Raw genomic sequence first — 25,512 nt, forward strand, 5'->3', positions numbered from 1 at the left:
CCCACAGTCCCCCTGGATCCCATGACGTAAGACCACAGGCCTCGACGTCCTCATCAGAGATGGAATGCGTTAGAATGTGTGTGAGGCCTGGCCCTGAGATCCAGGGCCGCGTGGCCCCCAGAAGCTGCCTCGAGGACGAGAAGCTCCAAGCTACTCCCCGTCCTGAGTCTGAAAACCACCATCTGCTTTAATGAGCCCTCCTCACGGTCACCCTTTCCTTGACGGCTGTGGTCGGGAAATGAGGAACGCGCAGCACAGATTTTCACCACTGGTGATGGTCAGCCATGTGACGCGTGACTCAGAGTGAGGCAGGGCGCTCCAGGATGAGAGGCCACTTTGGCCCCTGTGGACACCTGCTTGCTGGTGTTTGAAGGGCTGACACATGTGAGAGCCCCAAGAGAGCCCCAGCCCCTGCTTTCCCAAGCGACAGTGTCCGCGCCCTGTTCGCCTCGTACGCGTGGGGCCTCCCACTCATTACCTCCATCCCAAGAATCCCCACCGTTTACTGTTGATTAAGTTACTCACAGGCAATGCTCATAGAGCGTCTGCCAAGCAAGGTGCTGGTGGCCTGGGAGAGCCACACAGACACACCCAGCCCTGACGCCAGGGGCACACACTGAGGGGGCGGCTCACTCTGTCCAGGACAATCCTCAGAGGCCTCCTGGGGGACACAGGTCCTGAGAGAGGGACAGGTTGGCCGGGCCCAGGAATGGGGGCAGATGGTCTCGTTCCCACCCTTTGTTCCTAAGAGTACCCTGCTCCTCGGTTTGCCCCTCTGTGGTTTGCCCCCAAGTCCGCCAGGGCGGTGAACAAGACTGCCAGAGAGAGGGGCGTGTCCATGGCAACCGTCGCTACCAGCAGGTATTTAGGACCAGGGCTGCTCTGAGCTGCCTCCGGGTGCACTCGGCCGCCCTGCCTGCGAGCGGCCAGCAGATTTGTATACTCCCCCTGCCCTGTTGGCTGAAACCCCTGCATCTGCACGTGCCTTTCTGCGCAGGCTCTTCTCTTGCAGCGGTGACTTTCAGGAGATACTGGACCTGCCGGGGCCACCGAGCAGCCCTCTGTCCTCTAGGCCTGCCTCCCTCTGCACACAGCTGATGGCTACATTTTTCTGGAGAGATTTTCTCTTTTTCATCTTTTTTTAAAGACTTGAAGAGTGACATCGCTAGGGTGGGAGCACAGCTTCAACACAAAGGACTTTTTCCAAGGGAGGATTTTGCAGCTGCCTCGTCTCTGTTATTTGGAAGTAGCCTCAGGCTTTCTAATCTCATGTCCGCCCCCACCCTGGCCAAGAGCTTATCCTGGCCTGAGTACAAAGCGGCTTGACACACTGTAAACTGAACCTACGTGCAAGAATTCTCGGTGTTACAATAGCCAAAGAATGGTCACGTGTACCTCAGTTTGCGGGGTATGTTTGAAGGAAGCTGCGGACTTCCTTCAAGTTCCAGAAGACAGGAGGGGAGATGCCCCACAGGCTGGAGGCTGCAGACATTCACCCCCCAGAAGGTCAGGTGTAGGGAGGTGTTGGGGTAGGGGTGGGGCCTTCCTCACCTGGCAGCCATGCCAAACGGTCAGGAGGCCGCACTCACAGTGCAGGAATCTCTGTTTATCTCCTGGCAACTTTCATAAGATCCATCTGAACTATGCTTTGACGTTAGTTATGGAAGGCTCTGCAATCCCGCGACAGGAATGAGGAAGTTCACGGTCATGTTTGGGGTTCACTCTGCTCGTATGCATTCGGTCTAAATGTGGGTTCTCAGAAGGCCCAGTTGTAAACGACAGAGGATCTTGGGTCGGATTGAATAACCACTCTGCATGTTATTTATGGGAATTTGACCATGATCCTTGCATTTCCCTCCGATGGCTAAAGTCTTAGCCTCCACCCGGAACGGGGGAACTCCACGTATTTATCAATATCCTAAATGATTTCCGAAAAATTTTAACTTGATACAGAGAAGCTGTTTTGTTTTTCACTTTTCCCCTAGTGAGTCTCCCTAGTGCCCTACAAAGTGAGGAACTTGATGAAAACACCCAGAAGAGTTGAATTCCCAAATACTGAAATCAACAGCACAGCTGTGGTTGGTTTCTAGTGTCTCCGAAGTATTTCTTGATGAAAATTATTGAAATGCAAATTCAAAATTGTTCGCTTGAATTGGAAAGGTTACAGATCAGAGGAACTTTTTAATTCTCCCCTCAAAGTACCTTTTTCTTTAGGCTTAAAAATTATCTTCCTGAAAAAAGATAGTTATTAATATAGTTCAATATATCTTGCTAAGGAAATGTAAAGAGGTAGCAAATGCATGAAAATGGAGCCCACTTTTCATATGGACATGGAGACCAGTGAGGTACTGACTTTGGCTGCCAAACTTTAATGCTGCCGACCCCTGTCCACGGTTTCGCTTTCTGCTGTTTCTGTTATGCAAGGTCAACCACAGTCCGAAAATATTAAATGGAAGATTCCAGATATTTTGACAGCGAGAAAGAGGACACATTCGCATAACTTTCATTACAGTATATTGTTACAATTGTTCTATTTTATTGATTGGTGTTGATCTCTTATTGTTCCTAATTTATAAATTAGACGATCATAGGTTTGTATGTACAGGGAAAACATTTTATATCTAGGGTTCGGTACAACCTGCAATTTCAGGCATCCACTGGGGTTCATGGCACGTAGGCCCCGTGGATCAGAGGCCTGCTGTATAGACAGCACTAAAGAAGTGATTTTTTTAGAGGAAAACATAAAATGTATTACCCTCTAACACAGAGCATTATGGCAATTTTTGAAATGTTGAAGAAATGCATCTTACCCATGATGAGATAAAACGGTAATTCGATGTAGCCAACACAGCATGTGCAAAATTTCCAATGAAAGTTCCAGGTTGTGGGAGTTTCCGAAGGCTTTGGATTAATACTGCAATTTAGAAAAATTAAGTCAAATATTCAAAGAAAAGGCCACAGGTTGTGGCTATTATGCCAAACACGACGTCACTGCCTGTGTGAGAATCAGCCTGCGGACCTGTGAGTGACTCGTGACTCACGCTGACCCGTTCTGCCTGGTGCACACCTGTCCCCAGACCCTCGTGGGGCCGGTTTGAATTTGGACTTGGCTTTGAATTATTCAACTACTTGGTGAACAGTGTTTAGGTGTTGTTATTTTTCCTTTTAGGAAAAATGCTTATTACTTTTATTATTACTTTTTCTTTCAGGAAGAAAAAGTGCTTTCAGATGACTAACACTTTCATTTTTATTACTTCATTGTGCATTTACTGTGGTGGCTAATTTCTAATTGAATTTTTCATTACTTCAAAAACATCTTTTCCCACACCTGTTCCGCAAATGGCTTTTCTTTCATATTTCCTAATATTTAATAAAACTATAAAAGAAATTAAGAAGTCTTTTAGAAGCAAATGGTCCTGATTTATGGAACCCCCTTTAAAGAACACGGGGTGTGCTGTACTCAAGATGTGCAGAGATGTAAAAACAAGTGTATGGATTTTCCTTCTTACTTTTTTAAACAAATGGTACATTTTTCCCAGCACCTTTTTTTATGTGCAACTACAATAGTCAAATGTTGGGAAGATTTATGAAACCGTCAACATGCTGCCTGACCTTTTGGCAAGAACGATGCCGCCACACACATTTATTTGCTCCTGCCATTGAAGCATGTAAAATTAGACACTCAAGTAGGAAATGGAAGTATATAAAACAATGACATTAAAGTGGATACAAATGGAAAGTAAATCCAGAAATAATCTCTCATTTTGAAATGAAAAATTTCGATTTACGTAATTCCTTCCTTCACCGTTTTCGAGGAGGAAATTCTCAGATGTGGGATAATCAGGTGCAAAGCGCAGCAGCTGGTACCTTGAGAAGCTGCTTTTCTCTGATGCTCTGCTAACCAGGAACCCCAACTGTTCAGAGCCAGACCCGCTGGATGGAAACAAAAACCCAGGAAGCCTGAACACAGGGGGTGCCCGCAGGTCTTACCCCCCCAGGCACCACACAGGTCCGAGCGGAAACAAGTGGTTTTGTTTGGTTTCTCTGGGCGTGCACAGAAATGGAACAATAAATGGCAAAACAGGAGACGTCCAGGAGTGCTAGAGACCATGCTCGCCAGGGTCCCCTCTGCAGCCTGCCAGAGACTGGTGTGATCGCGGTGACGCTGCCATGCACAGTGACAGGACACTAAGAAGAGCCGCGGGACGCACAGGGCCAGCCTGTTTCTTCAGAGCTCCGCCTCTCGCGTTTCAGTCTGCAGGGGGGCGTGATAACTGCTGTGGCCCAGCCACGGGGTCCTGACTTAGTGGGTCTGAGGGAGGCTGAGCTCTCGCCTTTGGGACACGTTTCCAGGTGACCTGATGCTCCTGGGTGGCCCCTGCTCAGAGGACCTGTGGTGGAGGGTTGGTCACCTCTACCCGCCATGACTTGCGTCTCCAGGGCCTGCCGGCCATCCTCACCTGTGTCAGTGCCTCTCCCTGTCCAGTGGGGAGGGATGTAGTACCTCCTTGGTCTCTCTTCCAAGTGTCCTGAAGAACCTGCTGGGGTCCATTTGGTCTGAACCCTTTAGGTGTCTGATGGAGAGAGCGGAGGTTCAGGGAAAGGTCCCTGCGACTCTCCCCGCAGCAGGCGGGATGGGTAGTCCAGCGGGCAGCTGTCCTGAGAGCCCTGGCCATGGGACCCAGACGATGCAGGCTTTCGTCTCGCCTCCATGTAAGGTACCGACCATCCCCCAGTGTGGCTGTGGTTCAGGTGGGCTCGTCCGTTCAGAGGGACCCTTGCTGGTCTACTGGACCACCTGGGGGATAGGGGCACCAGGCACTGGTTCCAGCTGAGCCTGCTCTTGCTGCCAGGTAGGTAGGACGGTCGCACAATGTGCCCATCCTCCTGGAGGCTGCCCCTGTGGTCAGCACGTCTGGCCCTGGCCCCTGGCCTAGGTCAAGGCCAGGCCACCAGTCTCTCCCCAGGTTCCTGGAAAGAGGACGTGGGGTCAGGTGCTCCTGTGTCTGAAGCGGGAAGGTGTAACACTGGCTCTGAGGGAAAGCTGGTGAGAACAAGTGCGAAAGGCAGGCAGGCTCAGAATCCGGGGCGTGCGGGCTCCCCGTGCTCAGCGAGGCAGTGTGGGTGCTGGCTCGGCTGGTGATGCAGCTGGCTGCTGCAAAGGCCAGTTCCCCTTTCAGCGAGAGCCGTCGTGTTTGGGACCACAGCTGTGTTGCAAGAAACTGTGCTCCCGGTTCCCACAGGACTGTCCTGTTCTTCGGTGCTGCTGTTGCAGGAGGCGAGTGGCTGGCTCCCCCGGCAGGCACTCCAGTGGCCAGCGGCCCTGGCTGCTCCACGGGCACTGGACCTCCGGGACCGAGCCGGGGCCACTGAAGGTGCAGGGATGCTGCAGCCGCTAGAGGTCCTGAGAGCAAGTGAGACGGGCCCACGTCAGGCGGAAGGGAAAGACCTCACACGAGACGCCTGTGTGCAGTCGGTTCACGGCCTGTCCACCGATGGGTGTCAGCACCACCGGGAGGCACCCCTTCATTCTGAGATGGGGCAGATGTGGCCCCCCAGCCTGTGGGGGCCGCTGCCTCATCCAGGGTCCCAGCCTCACCAACACCTGGCCAAGGCTGGCTGCTTGCTACGTCCTCTGGAGCCTGGCCATTCATACCGAGCTGTGTCACGGTGCACAGTGACACCTGCAAGTCAAGGTCCTTGTTGGAAATGTTCACTAATGTGAAGTTGGTCCTTCCAGCTACTCACGCACAGGATGTTGGAGTCCACCTGGCATGACTGTACGTCCTGTTTTTACATCAATGGACACAGAGGGTGTGAAGGCGGCGGCTTCCTCTGTCTCCTCCCTGATTACTGTGAAGCCGGTATTCCTGAGTCACACACTCAGGGACAGTCTATGGTCATGAGAGTCACGGTGTCTGGGAAACGTTGCTTGTCTGGTGTACAGTGTCACATAACAGACGTACAGTGTCTTCTGCTACGTGCCTCCGGAGGCGGGGCTCACTAAGGCTGCCCCACGCAATGGGGTACCCAGCCGGCACCATGGTGGGTGGGTTTGAATCAGATCAGTGGGGACAAGAAGCAGTTCCTGCCTTGCCCTGATGAGCTCAAGATGCTCAGACTCAGGCCTGCTGTGGGGACAGGAGCAGAGAGTGCACAGCCTCATGCATGGGGCCAGCTAGACGGGGCCGGACAGATGGGGTGGCCTGCGGATGGTGTGTTATGCTCTGGGTGGCCGGCTCCTCACCCACTGTGACAGACACTACTGGGTTGGTCTGCAGCCACCCAGGGAGGTAAGCCGGGCAGGCACAGGACCGCACCGACTGACCGGCAGCTGAGCTCAGACAGCTGCGTTGTGCAGGCTGCATCCAGCGCTGGCTGCCCTGGCGCCCATGCTAGGGCGGGCCTTCCACAGGAGGGCAACACGGGGATGGCTGCTTATCAAGAACTCTGACGTCAGTGTCACCTCCTCTCTCCCGGGGCCCTCGGTGCCTGGCCCCCTGCCCCCACTCTGCCATGTCGTGCACAACTGTTTTTCACCTTGTTCTCCGCCCAAGCCTCTTCACAGCTCGGAGCGCGTATGTGTGTTTGAAATCTGACAGTGGCCCCTGCAAGTAGCCAGCGTCTCGTGAGCGTTCTCAGGTCATGCTCAGGCATCCCGCTCTTAATCAGGGCCTTCTGCACACGGTCGTCACAGTAGGCTGTGCAGAAGCCGAGAGGGTAAGACAGAGGTGTGACCTGGGGCAGGCCACGTGCACAGAACGGCACGGATGGATGACACGTCGCAGAGGACACTTCTGGGCCCTGGAGGGGCCTGGGCCCTCGCTGTGGCCTGGACACGCCGTGCCCCTTCCCACCGGGTCCTCTCTGCCTCGTGCCTCTTCCCTCCCTGCTTCCTCAGAGGGGCCGCCCTGATGGCTCTGACAGAGTGAGCTCCCCTGAGCGGCTCTGCCACTTACTGGCTGAGGGACCTGGGCAGGCCTCTTGCCTCTGGGCCTCCATTTCCTCATCTGTATCATGGGTGCGATGAGTAAAGTGCCGTATCATTGGGCTGTATCCGCAGTGAGTGACTTAATGTATATGAGGTACTAAGAAGGGTCAGCACGCAGTGGGACTGTGTAGACATCAGCTATGTGCACAACTGAGAGAGAAATTATTTTGGTAATTTCTGTTTAATGCCCATCTCCCCAAACTAGATGAAACTTTTTAGTGCTGTGTCCCTTGCATGGTTTACCTGTGGGAACACACAGAGCACGTGTTCAATGAATGAATGAGTGAGTGAGTGAATGAATGAATGCGTGAGTGAATGAATGAGTGAAAGTTGTCACAGAGGGAGGCTGAGCTCATGCAGGCCTGTCGGTGCCCTGCCAGTAGCCGTACATTTTTGTCTGGTTGCTCTGAGTGGAGCCAGCATTCTCCTTGGGAGTGGGTTGTCGCCCTCTCCACGTGTGAAACATAGCTGTGTGCAGAGAGGCTACACGTGTCATATGTGACACAGACACGCATAGAATCACGTGACCCGGATGTTTGCGTGAGCGCTCACAGGCACCTCTGGTGTGTTCCTTCAGCCACAAGCTCCCTTCAGCCTGAGGCAGGAATATCCTGCCCACTGTACAGACGAGGCCGCTGAGTGCGGACGGCCACAGGCACGTGCCAGGGCCACGGAGCGGTGAGGAGTACGTCTGTTCTGCTGTCCACGTTCTGCTTTCTGCCGACAACGCCATGCCTCCCGGTAGTCACACAGTTGTGTGTCACCGCACATGTCCTGATGCGGGGCAACCGGTGGCTCCTGAGAAAAGCCTGGAGATGCGTCCGTGGAGAAGCCCCCGAGCGACGAAGCGGCCGATGTTCAGGGCAGGCTTCATGGGACGCTGTCCTCAGGGAGCCCTGTGTCGGCGAGGTGACACGAGGTCACAGCACAGGGAAATGCTGGTCCAGAAAGTGGGGCAAGCGTGGCCCTCGCTGTGCCTTCCACTCCCGTTCCTTCCTTTTTTTGTTCTGTCCTCTCTCTGTCTTTTTGCGGACGCAGAGCCACGTGATGTTTGTCCATGTGCTGTTGGCCAGGAGATTTCCAGAAGGGCTGAGGCCCTGGCTTGGTTCCTGCCTCTGAAGGAGATGCGGGCTCCTGGCTGACCCGCACTCCCTGCCACGCGGTGGGCTGAGCTCAGGCCGGTGCTCGTCCTCTGGCACGCAGGGCTGCCTTCCTCGCCTTAGCTACTGTTACAGAGCACTTAGCACTTGAGAAAGGGGCTTGTCCGGGACCACCAGCTCTGCTAGCAGAGCCTGCGCCCTCCTTCGGGCCGCTTGGCACCAAGGTGGCGTTGCTGAGTGAAGCTGGGTTTGCACCAAGTGCTCAGAGAGACAGGACTCCGCCCTTAAGCCGTAGACATTCTCACATGGTGTTTTTGTGGTTTCCTTCACCAGAAACGCATGCCCTACTTGCTAAAGAGGACGACCTTTTAAAAGAGCGTTTGACTGGAATGAGCTCTGACTGGTGGGAGGGTCCGTGTCCTTTGGAATCCGGGTGAGGTGCAGTGGTGAGCAGAGTCTCATGTCACAGAACAGACATTGGATCGGGACAGAGCAGCCACCCGCCCTGTGCACAGCTTGCATCTCTTCACTGTCTCCAATTCCCACCTCCAGGTCCCCCTCCTGCACCCTCGTCCTAGAATCTTGCATGCCCCAAACTCTCGGGAATTCTTCAGCAAATCCTTATCTCCGGAACAAAGTAATTACAGAAGGAGCTGCCTTTTGGTTCTGGACCTGTGGGTTCCCGTTTGCATTGTTGTTTAGCCATGAGGACTGAGCCATGGTGCTCAGCCGTTTCCGCATCCCTGGGGATGGGGTGTTGCAGGAAGTTTGGGGGAGTCTTCTTGTCCAGAGGTGGTTGGAAGATGAAGCAAAGGCCCTCTCAGCATCTCCTCTAATGTTTGGACCATGGAGCTGCTTCTCGAGGGAGCCTGGCTTCTGCTTTAAGATTATTTCTTATATGTGAAGGGCAAGATGGAATTATTTTTGTATGGATTTATTCCAGTAAGTGCTGGCTAAATTTAGGAGTTGATGAGAAAACCGAAATGTTGGTTGATTCAGAGAGAAAAGAAAATTTCTTAATGCCGTCTTCGGCTTTTAGCCTCTCATCAAATCGTGAACGAGCAGTTTGGACTCTTCCGTCCTTAGATTGCAAAATATTGTCTCAGTTTGGTTGGGAAACTCTCATGGGGGCATCAGATTATTATTTAGGGCATTTACATTTAGCTCAGAATATTAAAACCTACGTAGTTCTATTCAGAAATATTACCAAACTATTATAACTTCCAGCCAAAAGTGGAAAACGTTTTTTGACTCATTGTGGAATCACATGATAAAAATAAACCGATGACTAAGAAACTTAAGCTCTTAAGAAATCTGGGTTTGTAAAGAGATGGTACAAAAGGGAGAAACAAGAAAAGTGGGATCCCGAAAGCTTTGTGAGAAGGCCACACAGGGAGGCAGGCCGTTTTACGTCCAGGGGACTCATACCAGGCAGAAGTTTAACCCCATGTTCTGATGCCTGGAGACCACGTAGCATTCTATCCAGTGGCAACAGCAGCAACTGGGGATAAACAGGGGCCTCGGCAAGCCCTGAAAACGGTGCAAATAGATGAAGTGGGGAATAGGGTCCTTTTTATCCACTGGTGAAACTCAGTTTGCAAACGCACATCCTCCGTTACATCCCAGACAGGCAGCTGGGGAGAAGGGGTGTCTCCTGCTCAGCTTCTGGGAGGCTGGCGATACCGCGTGTTTATCGGAGAGAGGTGTTGGGGATGGCCGTGGCGTGTTCCTTTAAGTGGTCTGGGAAGCGTAGGAGAACCCGTCACCACCAGGTAGTTTCCGCCAGTGTTTGAGGGAGTCTTCGTGCCAAGAGGCTCTGTCACCTTCTCTGTCCTTCGAGACCCCTTTCCACTACGAGGTGCTGTGTGTCTCCTGCTGCCCTGCTGTTAAATGTCCAGTACTCTCAGACTTGCACGTAGTTTCTATCTTTAGCATAAGTGTTGGTTTGTATTTCAATATCAGATTCAAAGTTGAAATAACCAACAGTAAATTTCAAGTTCTCGTTCATGAGATGCTTTTGCTAAGAAGTATCACCTAGCATTTGAGCAGGGTAATTCTACCAGAACCCTGGATAGGGTATTCTGAACTGAATTGGCAGATAAACTCCAAAGTAATTTTGAACAGAATTTATTTTATTTCTTTGGGTATGTGTAATAATGATGAGGGAAAATGTTGGTGCCTGTAGAAGTTCCAGTGTAATGGGGAAGAAAGAAAAACTCTTCCTATTTGTAATATGAATCTTTTAGTAGAATATAAATGCTACAAAATTTTGTTATAAGCTACTTCATCGGCCTGAGCCTACTTCCTGTTCTCCTTTACAAAGAGATGGTTCCTTGGTTTCTTTTCTACAAGTATTCCAGTTGAAACCAGGGTTTTTGTTTCTCTTCAGTTGTGTAACTTTTTATTATTAAAACAACATTTTTTAAATCCAATTCATTTTACTACTGCAACATGGTGAGGTACCGTGTTTCCCAGAAAATAAGACCTAGCCGGACAATCAGCTCTAATGCATCTTTTGGAGCAAAAATTAATATAAGACCCGGTCTTTATATTATATTATATTATATTATATTATATTATATTATATTATATTATATTATATTATATTATATTATAAGACCTAATCTTATATTATAGTAAAATAAGACCGGGTCTTATATTAATTTTTACTCCAAAAGATGCATTAGAGCTGATTGTCCGGCTAGGTCTTATTTTCGGGGAAACACGGTATGTTAAGAAGGCAACAGAGATAAAAGCTGCTCTTACAAGTATGTTTCCCGGGTTAGGAGTTGTGATTTCAGGTGGCCGTGCCACCTCAGGGTTCTGGATGGCTTGTATAATTGAACTAGGAAGCGACAAAGTGCTGTGCAGTCCTCAAAATGGGGTAAAGTATTTATGTAACAACGACTGACGGCCATGTGAGAGCCAAAGTAAATCCATTGCTTCTGTTCCCCCTCCAGGTTCCATAAATGAAAAGTTACCCCAACGGGAAGGCACAGGAAAAACAGGTAACTATCTTAAAATGAATTTACATGATGATATATTACATCTTATCTAATTTATGCCTTAAAATAAGTTCTCAAGTTAAAATTTAAACATGTACCAGTGATGATAAAGAGAGCTGACGTAGTTTGTTACTTATTCATTCGGTGAACATTTGCGCAACCCTTAGGATTGCCAGGCGCCAACACAAGCCAAGTCTGAGAAGTCCTGATGCTGGCTTATGTTGTTAGGTGTCCTGTAGCTGTTGTTAGGTGTCCCCTGGAGTCCATACCTGTGGAGAGGACTCAGGTTTAGTATTCTGGCTGTTGTCTGTATGATTCTAAAGCATAGAAATCATTGAGGACTGCAGGTGGAGTCGTCTCAAGTCTTCCTTGGAAGAGAGAAGAATAGCATATCCACCTGGGGCAGCCACTTCCTGGGGGACTGGTACCAACAGGAACCAGAGGGGGCCGTTATCCGTTCCTTTAGAAATCACTCTGTAGCATCCCGGCCCATGTCTGGAGGGCTGCATGCTCATCATGGCTGACTCCCACCTGTCCCTGTGTCCTTTCTTCCGCTGTCACCCTATAGACCCTTTGACACATTTTTTGTCTTTATCTTATATCAGCCTTTAAGGCCAGAAGTTATTTTCAAAATGGAGTAACAATCACATTTTAGTACTGAATCTAAGTCACGGTTTTTGTGAGAGAGGCAGTGTTTGACCAGTACTAAAGAAAAGTGACCCACAGCCAAGTAGACCTGAGTCGTATTGGACCCACCTCCCTTAAACAAGGACACTCTGGTGGCGTGGTCCTGCCCTGGGGGGATTGCAGAGTCTGTCTGTGTTAGTAAGACAAACACGCACATTGACACAGGAGGAGCCACTATCCTGTGAGAGCGCTCGGTGAGGGTGGGAGTAGAGGGAGCTGTTGATGGACGGGTTTCAGGACAGAAGAGGCATTTGAGTGGACACATGGTGTGGCAGTGGAGACAGGTGTACGCGTTTCCTCATAGTTGGGGAGAATGGCCCGTTTTCCAGCTGAAAGACAGCGGCAGGCAGGCGTGGTCAGAACACTGCGAGAGGGCTCACGTTTGCCAAGGAACCAGATGAGGCTGCGTATGTCCGAGCCATGGCTCAGACCGGCGTCTGTGAGATTCACTGAAGCTGCTTGGATGGGCATATTGATATTTTGCAGAAAAGAGGAAGTGATTAGCAAGATGAATCAGATGCTGAAAGGAGGAGCTGGAAGGAAGGAAATACTGTTTCAGAGGGTGCTCCCTAATCTCATGCATTGTGATACCTGTTGAGTCCACTGTATTAAAAATAAAATAGAAAACAAAGACAAAAGATCCCTGGGGAATTGGTGTGTTTAAGGGAAGAAAACTTCCTATGGAGGCCCCTCGGTCTCAGACATGTGTGGAGATTGAAATGAGATAGCAAACTCTCCTAGGGGCAAAACGGAAAGCACACAGCTCTCCATGTGCTTTATTTCATTTTCTCAAAGCTGCGCCCAGTGGGTGCCAGTGGGTTTGTTATTTTGGATGCAAGTATTGAAGGGACTAGCCTGGGAGAGTCATGCTGACAGGAGAGGGGGGCCACAGGCAGGAGACGGAAGTGCTGCTCCTGCTGGAACTGGGCCCAGTGATTCTGGGGACAGGCTGGTAGCCCCAAAATGTGACCTGCTTAGGCCTCAGCAGACAGGCACAACTCGGGTAATGTGTTGGACTGTTGTCGTTTAAAAAGACCTTTAAACATGCCAAGGCTTTTTCTCACTCTGCGCTTTTAGGGCTTCTAAATATGTTCTAAGTGTGCTCCCAGTATTTTAGTTTCTTGGAAGAAGATGACAAAACATTCAGTAGCAAAACGCTCAGGTTAGAGTTGCTGTCAATATTAGGCTTGGATATTTCAAATAAATGATGTTACATGTTGTCAGTATTTTGACAAATAGGAAACTATTTTTAAGAGATTATTTAATGTGAAAGAGTGTTGGAAAACTTCTTTTTGGTTTTTCCCCTGAAAAGAACTTCTGAGAAACTGCATTGTTATTCTTCAGACGACTGGGAAAGTAATGGATCGTAGTGACGAGACAAGCTGTGTGCTGGTCCTCGTCTCTGCCCTGCTTATTGTATTTTGATCCTGAAGTTATTAGATAACAAAATTGCATGAGTGGAACACACTAGGCTGGTTCTTGGAGCCCCCACGAATGGCCTTGTGACCACGTCCCTAGCAGGGGCCCACTTGTCACAAGAAGGATCCAAAAGGTCACTTGCCATGTTATCCTGCTAGGTTTCAGGACCCTGCAAACTTTGTAGTTACCCAGGGAACCCCAAGACTGTTTTTTAACAAATTAAACACAGATTATTCATTTGGAATATATGTCTTCAGTGAAACGACCCCGAGTTCTCTCATCCCCCGCACTCCCATCCCTCCATTCTCTGGTCTCCTTCACTTTGTCCGGCCACCCCAGCCCCTCACACCTTAGCCTCTCACGTGGATTATTCCCCTGCACAAGGGGACAGAGGGGCCTCAGGGGTACAGAGGTGCCTGGGGGCAGTTCAGTCCATGATTCGTTCACCCCTGCCTTTCCACTCAGGAACATGGGGCAGGTGCGGGCGTCTGGCTCCCCACTGCACCCCTCGCTCCTGCCCGCCTATCTCCCCGTAGCATTGAATGACCGGACTCACTGATTTCTGAGCTGAGTTTCTCCCTGCTGCTCGAGGCCTGCTCACATTTGTCTCTTCCTCGTGTCCATCCTGCGGCCTCTGCTGGCTCTGCTGGTGGCTGGAAACCACGTCTAACACTTCCTTCATGGACCGGTGTTTCCAGCCATGGGTGGAACAGTGAACTGGCAGCTCCCGAGGCGTCGCTGGGGCTTTAAGACAAGCCCCGGCCTGGACGCCCAGGTTGCTGCGCATACTGGGGTGTTGTTTGCATTAATTTGTGGGGGCGGTTTGCAAATCCTTCGCCTCATCCCGTATGCACACTTACTTACTTACTCTCATAATTGTAGTCTCCTTGCAAATCTTTTCCGTTCTGAATTCAGATGCCTCAGCTCCAGCGCTGGAGACTCAGCCTCAAGGAGATGAAGAAGGTGAGCTCCAGGGAACCGGGGTTTGGGGGGAGCAGAGCAAGGGTGGTCCTGGGCCTGGGCGGGGGCACGTCATCTGGTATGACTCCACGCAGCCATTTCCTACTGTGCGAGCCGCCCTGTCTTTCCTGAGGGCTGTGAATGCTGCCATGTGCTTTCATATAGTGTGACACAAAGGTGGTGCTTTAAATCAAGATCTCCGGGCTGGCATTTCATAGTTTCGGTAATATAGAATACATCCTTCAGAAGAGTGCCATGGCATACGCCATTTTGCCTGGTCCTGTGTCACAGCTGTCAGTCACATCAGGCACACATAAGCTGTGTAAAGTCACATGCACAAAAGGTGCTTCCCAAGTTTTCTGAATTCTGTAGTCATGACAGGTGGGTTTCCTACTCTCAGCCTTGGGGAGCTGTCTTAGGTATCTGCCAATGTAGCACCAGTTTTCCGGTCAAAAGAGATCAGGGGTTGAAGACAGAATATAAGGAACGCACATCATAAATCAATCTGCGACGTAGAATTACGTCGTGCTTTGCTAATAATAGCAATAGTGACCACCGCTGGCACGCTGCTACTCGCTACCCAGCGTACGCTCAGCTGAGCTGCTCGCTGAGTCTTGAGACTCCTGCCTCACAGGTGAGAACCTGGGGTGACCTGTCCCAGGTCATAAGACCAGCAAGTGGCAGAGGTGGGCCGGACCCGGCCAGCCTGCGTCAGTGCAGTTCTCAGGCACAGAGTGTGATGACACCACACTGTTGATGTCCAGTTATGTCCCTTACACACATCACTGAAAAGATGCGCAGAAAGTTCTGTCTTGCATGTTACACTTTGTGTTGACTCTTTCAACTGAGTGAAACCCTGTATGTTCTGCGAATATCCATCTTGACCACCCAGGGATGTTTCTGGACGTTGGGGCTTTCTGCTAAATCCTGCTTCTATCAGGTGGAGCCTGTCTGGATTCACATAACTTTTATTTACACTTTTGGATGAAGAAAGAAAGAAAAAATATGCTAAAAAATGTAAAATGTATATTATTATTTCCTGTTGTCTCACGCACATAATTATTTCAACTCTTTTTTTAAATGTACAATATGGATTTATTTATTATATTGTTGTTGTTGTTTTTTTTGGCTTTTAGGCTACCTGCTGAAATCTTTAATTGAGACACTTTTTGTTTTCATAATTAATTAAAAATAATTATCATTTTCTTTTGATTTACTAGACATTGCATCACGTTACCCCACGCTTTGGACGGAACAAGTTAAAAGCCGACAGAACAAAACCAGTAAGAATGCAGGTAAAAAGGGCCTAATGTCACTGGCTTTGCTTTCTTGAACTTGAGTGTATAGTACATCTTCTTCTGTGGCTCCCAATCAGTCGTGCAAATAATCGTTACAACTTGGCCACCAAAATGTAGTTCAAATTTTGGTATTTTTATTACATTTTCTAAGTTATTTGAAATATTTCACTGCATGTGCAAAGAAGACTTTAGTTTTAGATATGAAAGTGGAAATATTGATCATAGGTACTTGCTTTTGAGCTAATTCCAGAGATGTCAACTCACTTGGCTAATTTGGTTCAAAATCCTTGAAACCGTGTGGATGGCTTTGCTACCAACCAACCAGTGTTTGATAGAACTTTTACCTTTGAAAACTGACTACGTGACGTTTTGTGGACAGGTCGTGGGTTTCTGTGCCTGGTTAGTGACTTTCCCCGTTTTCCTGAAAACTGACGCCGTCTGCAATTCTCGTTCGTGCTCAGTTGATTCTGTGCATGTCCTCGGCTCTCAAGTGAGGTTTCCATATATTGTTATTGAAGGAGAGACGTCACCCAGGGCCCGTGCTTGGCTGCCAGAGACACAGACTTCTAAGAACGTGGGTTTTCCATGCTCGGCCTCGAGGGACAAACTGCAGACCTTCCCAAAGGCGGGCTCTCTTAGAGCCATGCTTACCGACATTTCTTCAATGTGTGTTTTCAACACCCATTTACGTAACGAGTTCAAAAGGTCCATGCACGTTCCGATAGGAAGAGCAGCTGGTTTCTGTCTTCACCCTCCTCTGCACCCTGAAAGGGACTCCTGAGGCAGTGCCCGAGTCTGGACACTTCAGCCGCCAGCTCAGGGCACCAGGGCAGGCTGTGGAGGGGAAATACTCTGACTGACCAGAGAATGACCCATGAGCGCAGGGTAGGGGGCTGGGTGGGACAAGCCAGTGCCTTCTTCTTACTCGGTTCCTGCCCTGTGGCTTTCTTACCACTGCCTCAAACCTCAGTGTCTTATCTGCATAGTTTCAGGGTTTTTCTGTCCAGCATGGGCCTGCGTCCGCTGTGGCTGCGCTTCTGTGGGTTGAGTTAATAAAGGGCAAAACCAAAGGCTCGACCATTGGATATCTGTGTACAGATGGCAGGGAAATTAAAAACTTATTTACGGGATGTACAATTTTTTTCTCAGAAATTACTATTATGGACAAGTTTCCCTAGTGTCTAAAGATATTAACCTGTGTACTTCTCCTATGAACTTTAGAAACAGAGTTAGTTTTGTTCAATATTTTCACTGTATTCTCAAAAGTTACCTTATTTGACTTGCTTCTGTATTATGTACATTAGTGCATGGGAAATTAATGAAAACAGTGTATGTTTCAGATTTACTGGTGGGTCTTGAAAGTGTCTCATGGGAGAGTAACATGGCAGTACTTAAAATTAATTTGAGACACAAATGTAAAATTATTGTAAAGAAGGTCACTGGACATTTGCATTTTTTAAAGCAATTTTAATTGTCAGTATAAAGCTATTTCAGGTTTTGGCAGTAAGTTCCATATGCACTCATGAAACAAATACATTTTTGTGCTTCAGCCATCACTTGCTGTTACCAGATTTTCAGGCCTTAAGTGGCCTGTCAGTTATAATTAACCAATGAAAACAGTGCAGGCTTTAAGTATTTAGTGGGACTGAAAATAATGTTTCAGGAAGTTCCAGTTTACATAAGTTAGCCTACACTATAATTTGATTAAATCAGCCCAAATGAGTAGATCACAAAAAGACGACATTGAATTGATTTATAGACATGGGGCATGAAATTACCTGATTATATCTGTGCTTAATACCAGTTGTCCAGACACATGTTCTTTTGAGGGTCTGAAAAGAGTCAGACCTCGTTGGTATTTTAGGATGTTAAAAATAGTATTAAATTTATTAAGTTAACAGAGAAATGGCAAATGGTCATGGGGTTTCTATGACCACTTTTGTCATTAAGATTTCAAATGTCAGAGGAGTTTCATTTGTATTTAATTTTTATTTTTGAAAGATACTTTTACTAATAATTTTCTTTGGTGGAAGTAGACATATTCATTTAACAAAACATAAATAATTTGACCTATTTATTATTCTGTATTTTTAAAAAATGTACCCTATGTGTTAGTACCGTCAGTAGCTGAAGGAGATGGGTTCCAGGACCCCCGCAGATACCAAACTCTGTGGATTCTCAAGTTGCTTATGTAAAATGGCCTAGAACCACACATATAGTCTGCACACTGTGTCCCCATTTCCCAACTGAGGACCAAAGATACTGTTTTCAATCTGCGGTTGGTTGAATCAAAACCCACAGATATGGAAGGGCACCTGTGCTCTTTCATGTCCTTTTATAGAACAGGCCCAATTAAGCACAGATTGCTTTTCTCTGATGTGTCTTTATATCAGTTAAAATGACTATTTTCCCTAGGAATTTGTACTACAGTATATGATGTCACTTATTTTACCAAATGCATGGAATATGATTGCCACGTGTGGATGTGATCAAATGTGTTTTGGAGCATGTAGTGATCGTAGTTTTTTAGAAGGACTATTCTTTTGTTGTTGTTGTTGTTTTTCTTTTCCCCTCTTCTTCCGCCTCCCCCCACCTTCTGGTTCAAGACATTTTTTCTCAGTCTAGTTGTGTAAGACACAGCTCCCTGGCCCATGCCGGTATTACGAGCCTTGCGCTCCCCCTGGCTGAGGCAGTCGGTTGCCAGTTGTCGGTTGGTTGCTCACAGCAGCTCACGGCAGCTCACGATGGCTGCCGGCCACTCATGCTGTCCACCGGCTGCTCACGGCAGCACATAGTAGCCCGCAGAAGCACTCAGCAGCCCACGGAAGCACACAGCAGCCCACGGCAGCCCACTGCAGCACACAGCAGCTCATGCTAACCTCCCGCCAACCTCTGGTTGCTCACAGCAGCCCGGCTCCAGAGAGAGCCATTGTTCACATTCTTAGCTGTAGAGGGCGCAGCTCACTGGCCGATGTGGGAATCGAACAGGCGGCCTTTGGCGTTAGGAGCACCGCGCTCCAACCACCCGAGCCACCAGGCTGGCGAAGAGACTATTCTTGCAAAGGAAAATAAAGTAATCCCAGTCTATGAAAATGTATACATAGTAGGCAATAACAACAATAAATATTTATTTACTAAATTAATAGAGTTTTACCATCATATGTGTCGTGGGCACTTTGATGGTATCATAACTTTTTTTTTCCTAAAACAAACAAAAAAATAGACAAATAACTAGAAAAGAGAGCTCATCTGTGTACCACTACAGTTTGACTGCTGGACTTTTATTAATTGAAATTCAATATAAACATAAAGAAAATATTCTCCTGTTGGTTCATTAAGCGAGAAAAGCATCACTTTCATTATCTGAATCAATATACGAGGTCTGACAATTATGCTCATGAACTCATCCTAGAAAAAGTGCTACATACCTCATTGCTGAATATCACTATGGTCACCTTCCAAGTACTCCCCCTGGGAAGCTATGCACCGATGCCAGCACCTAGTCCACCCTTCAAAGCAGTTTTGGAACTCTTTTTCTGGAATGGCCATCAGAGCTGTCATTGTATTACCCTTGATGTCCTGAATGTCATCCAAATGTCTTCCTTTCAATATTTCCTTTCTCTTCGGGTAAAGAAAGAAGTCATTGGGGGCCAGATCAGGTGAGTAGGGAGGGTGTTCCAATATAGTTATTTGTTTACTGGCTAAAAACTCCCTCACAGACAGTGCTGTGTGAGCTGGTGCATTGTCGTGACGCAAGAGCCATGAATTATTGGCAAAAAGTTCAGGTCGTTTTCATGTCACTTTTTCATGCAGACTTTTCAGCACTTCCAAATAGTAAACTTGGTTAACTGTTTGTTCAGTTGGTCCAAAGTCATAATGAATAATACCTCTGATATCAAAAAAGGTTACCAACATCATTTTGACTCTTGGTTTGAACTGATGGAACTCTTTTGGTCGTGGAGAATTGGCTGACTTTCATTGTGCACTTAGAGGCTTTATTTCAGGATCATATGGGTACACCCATGTTTCATCACCAGTGATAACACGGCCCAAAACATCGTCTTGCCTCTCCAAAAGGTCTTGGCAAACTTTAGCTCTCCTTTGCTTTTGTTCATCGGTGAACTCCTTCAGGACCATTTTTGCACACACCTTTGTCATGCCAAGATTTTCAGTTAAGATTTTCCTGTTTCTCTGTCGATGTTTACTTCTCGTAGTCAGCTGATGATTCTGACGCACAATTCAATGAATTTTTGCAATGTTTTCATCAGTTCTGCTCGTCACTGGCCACCCTGACCTCTCTTCATCAGTGACCTGTTCTCTCCCCTCAGAAAAACGTTTAATCCATTTGCACACCGCTGTTTTCTTCATGGCATTGTCCTCATAAACTTGGATGAACATGTCCCTGGTTCCACTTCCACTCTGGCCAAGTTTAACAAGAAATTTAATGTTTGTTCATTGTTCTACTTTAAGCTCAGACATTCTTGTGACAGCACATAAAAACACAACAACAATAATGAATGCCACTCAGCAAGACACCTCCACACGTCAACACAGACACAGCTGTGAGACACTGATATGCCAACATTATGAAACCTTACTGAGCTGTTTGTACAGCGCTGCCAGTGTAAGCGCACGGTGGCAAGTTTGCAAACTTAATTGCCAGACCTTGTATATTGAAAAATGAGTCCAATCTGAAATTGCATTTTACTTAAGAATGCATTATCCAGTTTTTCCTATCAAAATATAGTTGAGCATCAATTAATTTTTTTACTTTCTTGAGTCATTATATTCAGTTTTATTATTCTATTCATAGAAGATATAAAATTTGATTATAACACTTCATCAGATAAGAGGTTTTGTGACAAATTGTCTTTTTCTTATATAAAATTCATTCACATATGTATTTAACCAATGGTCTTGTCCTGCGCTACCTTAAATACTTCCTAGATTTCTGTCTGATTTCCTTTAAAACCAACCTCGGATATTAAAAAAGGGAGTGTAAATTTTTTCGTTAGCTGAACAAGCTGTTCAATCATCCCAAAATTGTAAGTGCTATTTGTGAATTACAACTCCCAGTATGCTTGGGGTTTTATTACCCATGAGTAATAAAAATAACATTTCATAGAGTAAAAGCGTAAGTTTGTACCACTAAACTGAGGGGCTCTCACGTGGCGGGCAGGAAGGCACTGAGGCTCACGGAACAGCTTCATTACGGGTACCCTTTGCGATCACTCACGAGAGTGTCATTCATGAAAGGCTAGCCTGCAAAATTTGGGTGGAAAGATTATTCAATGGGAAGCATCAATTGAAAAATAATCCTTAAATGATCGTGTTCGCGTTTTTGTGTGAATTTTTTTCAAATTTCATTATTTTTTATAGGAAAAAATATTGGAAAACAGATTGCTGTCACACTATTTTCAGGGGCCATCATCTTTTACAAAAGCTAAGAACTCGAATACCATCGTCACGTTGTTTTTTCTCCAAGTACGCAGATATTTATGTTACATTCGTACCAAAACAGTTGTCTCAGTTTCCATCAATTACTGAGTATTTTTGGGATCTTACTGCGGGTCTATTATTACAAGCAGCACAGAATGGAAAAGGAGTAAGAGGCAGGTGCCTGACTTAGGAAATTTCTGTAAAATATGCTTGTAGGAGCAAATAAAAAGTCAGTAGTGCTGGACGTATGTGGCACTGATGATGCCAAAAAGAGTTGAGGGAAGAGCGGATGAAACGGGCAGACTTAGATAGGTGTAAATGTTGTGATTTTAGGGCGAGAGTGGATCCCAAAGGTTTCGCGCAGCCTCATCACTTTACAGATTAAAGGAAAAAGAAAACAAAATCCTGCAGCTCCGAGGAATTGACAGACTGTTCACTGCCACAACTCTTCTTAGTGTTATTTCCATGGGTTCTTCAAGGGATTGGGGAAGTTGCATGGAGAAGTCAGGCTTTCAGAACAGCCTTGCCCAATGGACAGGATTTCATGGTGCTATAGGATCTTAAAACTGCAGAAGCCACAGAAGCCACCTCATTAACCCTTTAACTTAACAAGTGAAGACACAGACACCGAAAGAGGCAGTGATTCGCTCAAGGAGCGCACAGGTGTAGATGTGACTTTGGGACGTTCTGCCCATACAGGAGAAGCCACGTTGCATACACATCTTCACTCAGAATGTTCCGAGCGATCGGAGAGCCTCGTTTATGGATGAAGGAGGAGCGACTCCCAGTCATGGACCTGACGCCTACACCAGGTGGAAAGGACTCCCTGTCCTGTGCGGTCATTCCCAGTTGTCACTGCGTCTCTGTGCTGTTCCTCTTCAGAGCTCTGACGGCGACCTGAGTCTCCTCCCCGTCCCAGGCCCGTGTCCACCGACACGCTTTCTTCTGGGCACACACACTGCTCCCGCTGCCCACGACGTCCTCTGAACTCGCCCCTGCCGTCACTGCAGTGCCCTGTGCGCCAGCCCAGAGACCCTCACCGCCCCCACCACAGCTAATGCATCAGGGCTCCTGCCCGTCCCGTCACAGGTCTGGGCTCCTTCCACGTTTCAGTCTCAGATTTGGTGTGTATTTTGTTAGAGTGCATTCCTCAGCGCCCCCCGAGCCCCCGGCCGCCGCGTGCTGAGGGGGTTTTACACCTGAGGTCACAGGTGTACAGGGCGGGCTGCGGCCTTGGCCTCTGGCTGCAAACGTGCGTCAAACCCCCACCCCGTGCATACATATTGGGGCAGAGGAGTGACTTTTGCCATGAGACTCTTTGAACCTAGATATACCTTTTTTCTTGCTTCAACATCAGTGTTGTTTTAGATATTTACTTCAGCTCTTTTACTGAAAATATTTTTACCAAAGGAAATAAAACTTTTAGTGCAGTGAAGGTACTGACTGCCATCAAAGGCTTTTCTTAAGGACACAACTGTGACAAGTCGCGGTCACTGGCCATTCCCACATCTCATACCATACTTGGCTGCACGGCGTCCGAGCCGTCCACGCGGCACCCCACACGCAGCTGGGTTTCGCACCAGTGGCTGCTAGTAAGTGCCGAGCATTGGAAGATTCGGGGGAGTAAACAACGGCCATGGGGCACCTTCGCCCTGTCCTCCCTTCTTTGGGATGGTGGTGGTGGTGACGGTAGGAGAGCTAGCACGTGTTCACTTACTGTGTACCGAGGGCGTCACGTGTGCTATTGCCCCACTGTCCCGCTGGCCCTCGTAACAGTGGGGTTGGCATAGTTCCTGCCTCCGTCAGAAGGGGACACGCTGGCTACAACCAAGGCCAGGTGACACATGGAGCCATGTCTGCAGACGGGACTGAAACGCCATCTGACCAGCCGAAGCCGTGCTCCTGACGACTGTCTGTCAGGGTGAAGACACCACCTGCCCTGCGCGTGCCTCCGTGGCCCCACAAAGACAGAGGCTGTCTACATAAACACAGGGGGTCCAGAGTTATCAGGAGAGACAGGAAGGAGGCGAGGGAGGAGATGCAGACAGAAGGCACCGTGAGTTAGTGAAGAAGCATCTGTTTATGGGATGTCAGCAGGGATCCAGGGATGCCAGGGCATCGTTACCCAAAGAGGGGTCCTGAAGGTGACACAGATGAAAGACTCACGTTCCTTCAGAGGTCTTGTCAGAGACTGGAGGGCATTCTGTTGGGCTCCAGCCGTCCTGGCCCTGGAAAAAGGGCAGGGCCTGGGGTCCCCCTGGTCTGGGGGTGCAGGCTGCACTTACCTTGCCTCAGGGAGGGAGAAAGTCAGCTCCCAGCTGTGAGCCGTGGAAACCTCTCTGAAGTTCAGTGTTAAGGAGCTCACCCGGGAACCGAGGCAGATGGAGGCTGGACGTGGAAAGACCTTGAGTCTCGACCTGAAGTAAGGTGACCTCAGGGTGACTCAGAGCTGCTCTGCGGTCCTCACCAGCGACCACTCTGTGCCTGGACCAGACTGCATCCGCGAGAACGCTCCGTCAGGTGGGAGAAGTAAACGGCTACTTCTCCTCGCATCCCGTCTCTTTGGGGCCCCAGGTAGATGCTGAAGCCAGTGCAGTCAGGGCTGTGCTCCTGTCACCTCCTGGCATGGGGGGGGGGGTGTGCTCCCTTGGGCATTAGCTCTGTGGGGCATCTTTAAAGGACCTTTACTGCAAAGTCGGGGAAACCACGCTGAAGCTGAGCAGAGAACAGATGGATTTCGTGGAATCAGCGTCTGTCTGCCCTGCGATGAGGACGCAGGCTCTGCTCGGTGCCCTCAGCCCTCCCGGTCCAGCCGCAGCCCCTCTCGGCAACGCCTGCAAAGCCTCTGTCCTTCAGACCTGGGAGCCTCCTGCTCTGATGAGGTTTCTTTCTCCTGCCTTACGTGACCTGTAGTCGCTCCCCAGGAGGAAGACACTAAGTGGACCATGGTTACATCACATTAGACAGGAAATTACATGCTGGGAGCTGTGAAACACATCAGAGACTCAGCCTCAGTTCTGTGCCCACCCGCGTCACCCGGTGCAGCGTTTGCAGAGCTGGGACAGTCCAGTGTTTCAGCAGGTAGTCCTGGCAGCTCAGACTCTCCAGCCATGACGGATCCTTGTGTCCCCTCAAAGGTGCACGGGGGAGCAGAGGTCCCGGTAGGTTCCATCAGGTGGATGTCCAGTGGCCCCTCCGGTCCTGCCTGCCCTCTGCCAGACCCCCACAGCTGCGCTCTGCTCTCAGTGGCCCCGAGGGTGGGTTTGTGGGGCGTGGACGCCAAGTCCTGCCTCTCACGTCCTCCAGTGATTGGGGACTGAACATGGCTGACCAACATGTCACTTCTAGAGAAAGGCTGAGAGTCCTGCACAGTCTGCTTCTCCTGCTTGCCCTTCCCGAGCCATGGAAACGTTCCATCCAGAATGTCCCCTACAACTGGTGTGACAGTCAGCTCTTCCGCCCACAGGCCAGGCCACATGCCTGGCGACCCTGAGCACCAAGCACTGAACGTCCCCGTGGAGGTGTTCTGTAGACAAGACTATGTTTAAATCAGTGCACTCTGACCCTCCCTAATGCGGGGCTCATCCCAGGTCCCCCAGGACTCAGGGGACCCCATGATGTCACCTGGGTCTGGCATGGGGTTCGGGTGGTGGGTGTGCCCCCGTTGGGCAGGCTGCTGCTTATCTTTTGAGTCAGGAGATAACTGGGAGACCTGCTGCCTGTTTTCTGAGCCTCCATTTGTGAGTTCAGTCCTTCACTCCCACAGGTGGACCCTCCGTGCTCCCAAGTGTGCGATGCTTCAAGGGAGGCAGGGAGGTGGGACCCCGGCCGGCCTGCACCGCCTGGTGGCCGGTGCCATGTGTGGTCCGGTGTCCAGTGTCTGCCGCCTGCTCCCGGCAGCTGAGGCTCCGTGACTTCTCTGTGTTGAGGACAACATGTTGGCATTCCCACTGCTGCCTCCGTGATGTCGGCCATGTTGACCTGCAGTGGGTCGGTCCCTGTGACGTGTGCTGTGTGACGTTTTCCCACTGGAAACACATGTCTGGGAACACCCTCACTGTTATCAGCTTTAAAAACTGGCCAGGTTTGGGCGGCTGAGGTTTCTTCTTCCCCACCTCATGCACTTATGCTGTCACCCCTCCCAGGGTCACAGTGCTCTCGACACTGGGCTGTCACAGCCCTGGCCACCTAAGCGGGGGTCTCGTCCAGCCCTGGAGGCCTGGTCTTCATGGTCCCGGCACAGGCACCTGTCCCCAGGCACCACAAGCTCATCCAGTTGCTTCACAGAGAAGCACAGCTTTGCAGACAGTGCTGGACGTGGGGCCTGGGCATTTTGTCTCATTATTTATTTGTTCCAAATCTGAAGTTGCTGATGGAACGTGTCTGTTTTCTCTCCCTGCCCATTACTCTTCCAAAATGTGAGCATGGGGCCATGGAGATGCCCCTTCTGAGACCTCCATAGGAGCGTGGCTGGGACTGCAGAGCCCAGGACACACACAGGGACCCCACCCCCCTGGCCCAGCTCTGACGAGTCTCTGGTTTCCTGGCCTTTTCATTTACTGTCTCTGTAAGTTTTGTGTGTGAGCTGAAAAATACATAGCGGCCCCACTGTT

At 49.0% G+C, this 25,512-nt stretch overlaps 1 protein-coding gene across 2 annotated transcripts in view; it reads left to right on the forward strand.

The window, feature by feature from the left end:
- The window catches only part of SMOC2 (SPARC related modular calcium binding 2), a 165,691-nt gene that overhangs the window by 65,547 nt on the left and 74,632 nt on the right, over positions 1–25,512 (forward strand). The window contains exons 5-7 of one of the 2 annotated variants that reach the window (XM_033100475.1): positions 11,052–11,099; positions 14,085–14,165; positions 15,383–15,457. In XM_033100475.1, the coding sequence (XP_032956366.1) occupies positions 11,052–11,099; positions 14,085–14,165; positions 15,383–15,457 (204 nt within the window). The remainder of the gene's footprint in view (positions 1–11,051; positions 11,100–14,084; positions 14,166–15,382; positions 15,458–25,512) is intronic. The other variant, XM_033100476.1, reaches the window with a different exon arrangement.

Source organism: Rhinolophus ferrumequinum, assembly GCF_004115265.2.
Source record: "Rhinolophus ferrumequinum isolate MPI-CBG mRhiFer1 chromosome 3 unlocalized genomic scaffold, mRhiFer1_v1.p scaffold_36_arrow_ctg1_4, whole genome shotgun sequence".
Classification (NCBI taxonomy): Eukaryota; Metazoa; Chordata; class Mammalia; order Chiroptera; family Rhinolophidae; genus Rhinolophus; species Rhinolophus ferrumequinum.